This window comes from Salmo salar, chromosome ssa19, assembly GCF_905237065.1.
Source record: "Salmo salar chromosome ssa19, Ssal_v3.1, whole genome shotgun sequence".
Taxonomy (NCBI): Eukaryota; Metazoa; Chordata; class Actinopteri; order Salmoniformes; family Salmonidae; genus Salmo; species Salmo salar.
In genome coordinates, this window is record NC_059460.1 from 24,854,165 (window position 1) to 24,863,097 (window position 8,933).

Sequence of the window (8,933 nt, forward strand, 5' to 3'; positions counted from 1 at the left end):
TGCGTCTCACAAAGACACAGCAGTTGGAACCAAAAATCTCACTTGGACTCATCAGACCAAAGGACAGATTTCCACCGGTCTAATGTCCATTATTCGTGTTTTTGGCCCAAACAAGTCTCTTCTTATTATTGGTGTCCTTTAGTAGTGGTTTCTTTGCAGCAATTCGACCATGAAGGCCTGATTTCATGCAGTCTCATCTGAACAGTTGATGTTGAGATGTGTCTGTTACTTGAACTCTGTGAATAATTTATTTATCCTCTGCAGCAGAGGTAACTCTGGGTCTTCCTTTCCAGTGGCGGTCCTCATGAGAGACAGTTTCTTCGTAGCGCTTGATGATTTTTGTGAGTGCAATTTCCCGCATTGACTGACCTTCATGTCTTAAAGTAATGATGGACTGTCATTTCTCTTTGCTTATTTGAGCTGTTCTTTTCATAATATGGACTTGTCTTTTACCAAATAGGGCTATCTTATCTATACCACCCTTATCTTGTCACAACAACTGATTGGCCCCAACGTATTAATGAAAGAAATTTCACAAATTAATATTTTAACAAAGCACACCTGTTAATTGAAATGCATTCCAGGTGACTACCTCATGAAGCTAGTTGAGAGAATGCCTTGAGGTTTGAATATATCCAAATGAGTCAACACTATTCATTATCACTTATTTGACCAGTCTTGGCTACATTGAAAGTGATTGATTTCACAAAAGGTATGATTTATTGAAAGGGTGTTACAACCTTAAACATAATTTGTTTGAATTTCCATTATTCTAAATACCTAGGAGTCTAGTTTATCGTAATTCAAACTGTATGTTTTGTTACACTAGCGTTGTACCCAATTTACCACGTTCCATATCCATTCCATTCACAACCATTTGAATTTGCAGCCCACAGATAGTAAATATAACATTTTGACGAGCGCTTTATCGCTACAAGTGTTTTGTTTGGCAAAAGCAGGTTATGTTCCTGCTATCGGTCAGTGAAAGGTTAAGCAAACCAGGTGTGACATGCAAAGCAGGGTAAGGGTAAGGGTAAGGGACAGCCAGGTGTGGACAATGTGTTGTATTTTCCCTCTCAGTTGTGTTAGTATGGAACATCATGCAAGAGAAATGTACTAATCTCTTATGCCTTGAGGTACACTGCATTGGCCTGTCAAACCAAATGCAATGGATAGAGGACCTATGCCATCTAGTGGGGAGGGTGTCAATAGCTGAAGTATTGGAATGTGCCTCTGGGGTGCAATTGGGCAAAAAGGGGTCACTCCAAATGGACAGAAATATTGTCTGTCCCGTATTTAGCTTATTGGACAGACGAGGCAGACCTCCCCATACCCATGAGAAAAGCATACAGGTTTCATGAGAAATTGATTCATATTATATAATTTAGGTATAACATTCAAACCTATGTATACAATTAGCAAATACACTTCTATAGTTCATCTTTCAAATGAAAAGGGACAAACTCATTTCTGGCATTGAAGACTGAAGAGCTGTTGAATACATTTTTTTTTGGTGCAGTACGCCCTCTGTAGAATATTAAGTGAAAGGGCAGACTTATCCTACAACCCATCACTATCCTCTTCCTCAAACCACTGTCCCTTTGTCACAAAAAGACATTGAAAAACATTTGTTTGATTTCAGAAATAGATTTATTTTCAAACAGATATAGTTGGACGTGTGAAACAATGTCATCTCCACAAATGATTTTTAGTGCATATAAAACCACTGGAGAGAACAAGACACTTCCTCTTGGAAGGTATTCCAAAGCCTTTGTTCAGTCCTAAGGCAATCTGGACTAAGGCACTACCCACCTTCAATTTACAATACACACCCCTTGGTAGCTTTAGTCCATGTAAGTTACATTCCTTCAAAGGTGTTTCAAAACAGGGAATGCCCAGATATGTTAAATGCAAAACAAACCAGATCAACGGTTAAATGTACATAATGGGTTTTTGTGTATTATTATAATGAATTTACAAAGCCAATCCGATAAAACTTAGAAAATAAGGCATCTGCTTAAGGCTGGTGTAATGTGGGTCATGCTCATTAGGGCACGCAATGGAATACATTTAAAAAAAAATCTAATCAAAAACAGAAATTTGTGTTTCTTTTAGTCAGTTTTTTCTTCTGCTTGGTACCTAATGAACACGACTCAGGCTAGGCGCTCTGCTCCGTGGGCTCTGTCTGTGGGACTCTGCAGGGGCAGGATCACCTCCTCACAGCTTAGCCTTAGCCTGGAAGAAGCTCATGATGGCCTGCATGCACTCGTCTGAGAGCCAGCGCTCCACCAGGCGCTCCACCTCCTGGTCGTTGACAGTGTGGAGACGTTCCTTCTCTGTCCCACGGATCAGCTGCTTGGAAAGTGTTAGGGACTAGACAGCCAGGAAACAGCAATAGAAAGAAAGTAGAGGTCAATAAAAAAGTGGATAAAAAAAAACTGTACTGTCCACAAAATGTGGAAATGTGTCTTTGGTTTCATTATACTTACATATGACTGTCATAAAATAATAAACATGATTTCAAATGCAATGCCCTGTACTCCAGCAATTTGGATGTAAGCTCAATTGATGTCTACAGTCCTTTATGGTATTTTCATGCATAGCAGTTTTTTCAATTAGAAATAAAAAGCACATTATGCATCTAGTCCACCTTTTTAGGGAACCATAAGTAGGTTGGTATTTGGTCCCATATCCCTTGCATGCAATAAAGGCATCAAGCTTGTGACTTTATAAACTGTGGATGCATTTAAATTGTGTATTGGTTATGCCTTGCCCAATAGTAAGTGAATGGTACTGCCCAAACGACCGCAATGTTACAGTGGAATCAACGGCTGGATATGAGCTGAAATCTATTAAAAGCTTTCACAACATGACAAACAATTATAGGCTTATCTTTCTACTGTTCTGAAGCAGAACAATGTGTTTTAACCATATTACAATTATAATTTTGCTTCCTAGTTGTCTCTAACTCCCTACCAATTGTGCACATATTGTAGCATTGCCATCGGCTTATACAGAATTAATTACGCTTTCCTATAACATTTTCCCTGCTTATTTTTGTGATTATGTAATATTGTGGCCTAGATATACTGCCATATCCTATATTACTGACACTTAACATTTTGGAATATTCATTCAAATCACTGCAAACTGTGCTGTAATCAAATCAGACCTTGTTGAAAATGTCAATGAAATTGTGAATGAAATTCAATGTGCAGAATGTGGCTCCGGTCACTTAAAATAGGAAAAGGAGTCCGTCCACGGAAGCGCAGCCACGGCCAATAACATAATACAAAATTCCTGGAACGTTCAAAAAGGAAGTTATGTAAAATACAACCAGCTTTCATCAATATTGATTAGTTCAGGAATGTTTCTGGATACACAACTTTATACAAAACACACAAACACTTCAAACGTTGCCTGATGTTCAATGTTTGCTGGGGCTTTGACTCACGTTCCTGGGAAGCTTGGCATAGGCCTTCAGTCTGGTGGCCACCTCGGTTTGGAAGCTGCTGTCGGGAAAGACCTCGGTAACCAGGCCCTGGGCACACGCCTGGGTGGCTGTCAGTTTCTTGTTGAACAGCAGCATCTCACTGGCCTAGTCACAGAGCATGGCAATGTTGTCCATTAGTGTAATTTCATTCAATTCAAACTGCAAGTCAAATACATACTAAAAGAACAAAAGTAAAATAAATACCTGGGGAAACCCCTCTATGAAATGCATCAGTTGCCGCAAAGGAACAAGGGGAATATCCATACCTTTGCATTGCCCATCATTTTGGGGAAGGTGTAGGAGGAGCAGCCCTCTGGGCTCTGTCCCAGCTGGCTGAAGGGGGTGTGGAATGTAGCCTGTCAGGGGGGAGGGGTGGCACAAGTTAGGCAGGAACAGCCCCAACCGCTTACGGCAGAGTATAGTGAAAAATGGAAGTGGAGAATGGCAATGTGGACGTATTGGCATGGGTGGTGCACTGGTGGTCACAACACTGTTTTGCTTATTTGACCTCGATTGAGGTATGCATGTAAAACAGTGGTCTCCAATTAGGATCCTGGAGAGCTTTTCATCCAGCCCAGTATCAACACAAGTTTCAGAAAATCAACTAATCATAGTCAAGATGTCAGTGCTGGTGGACAGGATCAAAAGCCTGGACACCCAGTTTCTCTCCAGGACCGGAGTTTGATACCCCTAATATAAACCAATGCTAATCTTGTATTATCAACTAACAGACATATATAGAGGGACGATATAAATGTGTTCTAAGCCAACACTGAGTGGACATGACAAAGCACCTTACCCTCTCCGTGGCGTAGACCACCTCGAACAGGCCCAGTAGAGTGACGGACACGCCCACAGCCGGACCGTTGATCACTGCAATCAGGGGCTTGGGGAAGTCGATAAATGCTTTGACAAACTCCCTACCCCCCCCCACACACACACACACACACACACACACACACACACACACACACACACACACACACACACACACACACACACACACACACACACACACACACACACACACACACACACACACACACACACACACACACACACACACACACAGGTGTTATGAAAATGGTTCTCTCAAAGTAAACTCTTGCCTGCTCTTTTTGGGTAAGTCCTTACCTCAGCAACTCGCCTGCATCTTTTGCCATCTGCTGCGTCCCGCCCTCAGGGATTTTGGTGAAGTTTGTCAGGTCGTTGCCACTGCAGTAGAAGTCTCCACTACCTTGAGGGGGTTAACAAGAACGGCCACATTTAACAATTAAGAACACTGAAGCAGTGCAATAAAATTTGATTTTCAAGTCACTGAATCACTGTAAAGCCTTAAAGGGGCAATTCAAAGAATAAAGCGGGTCACCCCGCCATCGTTTTGGTAAAATCCAAAGAGATGGGGCTGGTGAAATATAAGTACCCTTAAATTAATAGAGAGCTATGAATGCAAGGGCTGTCTATCCACGATATCAATTTCCAACATTTAATCGTGTTTTAAGGCAATAGAGTGTTTGTTTACAATTACATTGTTTACAGCTTATATTTTGGGTTGTATTTGGGGAGTTTCTCCCATTCTTCTCTGCAGATCCTCTCAAGCTGTGAGGTTGGATGGGGAGTGTTGCAGACCAGCTATTTTCAGGTCACTCCAGAGATGTTTGATCGGGTTCAAGTCTGGGCTCTGGCTGGGCCACTAAAGGACATTCAGAGACTTATCTCAAAACTACTCCTTGGTTGTCTTGGCTGTGTGCTTAGGGTTGTTGTCCCGTTGAAAGGTGAATCTTCGTCCTAGTCTGAGGTCCTGAACGCTCGGGAGCAGGTTTTCATTAAAGATCTCTGTACTTTGCTCTGTTCATCTTTGCCTCGATCCTGCCTAGTCTCCCAGTCCCTGCCGCTGAAAAACATCCCCACAGCATGATGCTGCCACCACTATGCTTCACCGTAGGGATGGTGCCAGGTTTCCTCCAGACGTGGCGCTTGGCATTCAGGCCAAAGAATTCAATTTTGGTTTCATCAGACCAGAGAATCTTGTTTCTCATAGTCTGAGAGTCTTTAGGTGCCTTTTGGCAAACTACAAGAGGGCTGTCATGTGCCTTTCACTGATGAGTGGCCACTCTACCATAAAAGCCTGATTGGTGGAGTGCTGCAGAGATGGTTGTCCTTCTTGAAGGTTCTCCCATCTCCATAGAGGAACTCTAGAGCTCTGTCAGAGTGATCATTGGGTTCTTGGTCACCTCCCTAACCAAGGCCCTTCTCTCCCGATGTCTCAGTTTGGCCGGGTGGCCAGCTCTAGAGAGAGTCTTGGTGGTTCTAAACTTCCTCCATTTAACAATAATGGAGGCCACTGTGTTCTTGGGGACCTTCAATGCTGCAGATATATTTTGGTATCCTTCCCCAGATAAGCGCCTCAACACAATCCTGTCTCTGAGCTATACGGACAATTCCTTTGACCACATGGCTTGGTTTGACAGGTGTGTGCCTTTCCAAATCATGTCCAATCAGTTAAATTTACCACAGGTGGACTCCAATCAAGTTGTAGAAACATCAAGGATGATCAGGATGCACCTGAGCTCAATTTCGAATCTCATAGCAAAGGGTCTGAATACTTAAGTAAATATTTCTGTAAATATTTGCAAACATTTCTAAAAACCTGTCTTCGCCTTGTTATTATGGGGTATTGTGTATAGATTGGTGAGTATTTTTTTTAAATACATTTTAGAATAAGGCTGTAACGTAACAAAATGTGGAAAAAGTCAAGGGGTCTGAATACTTTACGAATTCACTGTATGTGACTCGTTTCAGGAAACTAGGTATACGTCGCGCGTCACTACTTCACAGGAGCGCCACATGAACTAAAACTTTTTGGGTTTTATCAAAATGGCAGAAATGCCTACTGGAACATGTGAACTTTCATGTGCCTTAATAACAAACTTGTATGCCATCTGTAAATATGAATAGAATTGTTAAATTACAAGCCCAGTTTGTTTAGCCACGAAAAAGTCAGCAACCTTCCCGCTAGATAATGAGTGGGCTGGACATGCCGAGAGACCATGTCAGACCATTCTGGCGTTTAATTGCAAATATGCAGACGGAGTCGAAAAGAGAACACACAGAAGGCTGTTGTATAAAACAGCTGTCTTCGGATAACATCTTCAAACTAAGGGCAACCATGGCATCCGTGACAGAGAGGGAGAAGTGTCCATCCATGTATACGGGTAAAACAGTCTACCTAGCTACATTTTCAGATATTACACGTTACTAATTTTGTCAGAAAGTAATTTTCATTTCAAGAAAAGGTTTACTGTTAGCTAGGTAACGTTAGCTGGCAGGCTAGCTAGCTAACATTATGGGTATGATCTGTGTAGTAATTTAACCTGGTTGGTTAGCTACCTGCAGATTCATGCAGGGAAGTAATGTTATGAGTTGGGATAATGGTTCATTGTTTAGCTAGCTAGCTACATGTCTAAACAAGACTCCATTATGCAAGTAACTATTTCAATAGAATGTTTATGATGTCACTGTGAAAACTGTCAATAGACGTAGCTGGTAAATTCACTCTGGCTATCTACTCTTATTTAAGAGCACAATCGCCTGAGTGTGCCAGAGCGCAGCATAACCGATCAATTTACGAATGTTCAACACCCATTTGATAATGGCCGGTGTCAGTAAACGTCGGCAAAAAAGCTTCATAAAATTGTTGCCAGCAGCAGTTACAGTCACCAACACTCTGGATAATATGAAAACAGCCTAACCAGCTCTGCTAGGACACGTAAAATGGTCAGAGTGAGGGGTTCTCTCATTTATGTCTGGAAGTAGCTAGCTAACTTTAGTCAGTTAGCTTAGGTTCTTGACTGCTGTTACGTCAGAACGATTGGATCAACCCTACTTTTCGGCCAGAGCGTCCAGCGTACGCTATGAATTCTCCGAGAACAAAACACTTTGAATTTACGAACGGGCAATCTGATAACGCTCTGAGTTACGAACACCCCAAGCACACTCTGGCACTCCAGATTAAATTTACGAACACACCCATAGTATAAGCCAGCCTTTAGTCTTGAAATCTTAAGTGGTTTAGTACATAGCCTCACATGTGAATCTTTAAAGAGATGGGTGGAGCTAAAGCTTAAAAGGGTGTGAACGATGCTGAATGGGTGTAGACAAAAAAGAGCTCTCCAGTCGGTACCAAAACATTCAAGGTCCATTTTCTCAAAAGTGAGGTTACAAGTTTATCAACTTTCAAAACAGAATTACTTTCCCATTGTTCCTCAACTGTAGTGTATAATATACAATTTTCTAGCTCCGAGTTTCTACTTTCATCCAATGTAAAAAATAATAAAAAAACGAATTTTGCTACACAAGACCAAATCGAGCCGGTCCGTCACATATTCATATCACCGATACAATCTTTAATCTATTTACTATTTCAAATGGGATGAATAGGTTGGTTGGCTCTACCTGTGATTACAGTAATGACAGAGTCATCTTTGCCAGATTCCTCCAGAGCCTTGATGATCTCGTTGTACATCTGGATAGGAGGAAAACAATAGAATTGAAGAACTGGATGATTACTGGATATTTGGGATGTGCATAGACAGTTGGTAATTTCACTATTACAGTGCCTTGCAAAAGTATTCATCCCCCTTCGCGTTTTTCCTATTTTGCTGCATTACAACCTGTCATTTAAATGTTTTTTGGGGATATCATGAAATGGACATACACAAAATAGTCCAAATTGTTGAAATGAAAAAAATAACTTGTTTCAAAAAATTCGAAACAGAAAAGTGGTGCGTGCATTTGTATTCACCCCCTTCCTATGAAGCCCCTAAATAAGATCTGGTGCAACCAATTACCTTCAGAAGTCACATAATTAGTTAAATAAAGTCCACCTGTGTGCAATCTAAGTGTCACATGATCTGTCACATGATTTCAGTGTATATATATATATATATATATATATATATATATATATATATATATATATAACACACACACACACACACACACCTGTTCTGAAAGGCCCCAGAGTCTGCAACACCACACCACTAAGCAATGCACACCATCAAGAAGACCAAGGAGCTCTCCAAACAGGTCAGGGACAAAGTTGTGGAGAAGTACAGATCAGGGTTGGGTTATAAAAAAATATCTGAAACCTTGAACATCCCACAGAGCACCATTAAATCCATTATAAAAAAATGGAAAGAATATGGAACCACAACAAACCTGCCAAGAGAGGGCCGCCCACCAAAACTCACAGACCAGGCAAGGAGGGCATTAATCAGAGAGGCAACAAAGAGACCAAAGATAACCCTGAAGGAGCTGCAAATCTCCACAGCGGAGATTGGAGTATGTGTCCACTTTAAGCCGTACACTCCACAGAGCTGGGTTTACGGAAAAGTGGACAGAAAAAAGCCATTGCTTAAAGAAAAAAATAAGCAAACAC

The 8,933-nt window shown here is 41.3% G+C and overlaps 1 protein-coding gene across 2 annotated transcripts in view; it reads right to left on the minus strand.

Moving 5' to 3' along the window:
- Window positions 1–1,627: 1,627 nt before the first annotated feature.
- eci2 (enoyl-CoA delta isomerase 2) overlaps window positions 1,628–8,933 on the minus strand; it is a 16,364-nt gene continuing 9,058 nt past the window's right edge. Inside the window, exons 5-10 of one of the 2 annotated variants that reach the window (XM_014157567.2) lie at window positions 7,949–8,018; window positions 4,628–4,730; window positions 4,293–4,413; window positions 3,760–3,849; window positions 3,455–3,598; window positions 1,628–2,373 (exon numbers count right to left, since the gene is read on the minus strand). In XM_014157567.2, the coding sequence (XP_014013042.1) occupies window positions 2,218–2,373; window positions 3,455–3,598; window positions 3,760–3,849; window positions 4,293–4,413; window positions 4,628–4,730; window positions 7,949–8,018 (684 nt within the window). In that variant the 3' untranslated portion in view covers window positions 1,628–2,217. The remainder of the gene's footprint in view (window positions 2,374–3,454; window positions 3,599–3,759; window positions 3,850–4,292; window positions 4,414–4,627; window positions 4,731–7,948; window positions 8,019–8,933) is intronic. The other variant, NM_001141743.2, reaches the window with a different exon arrangement.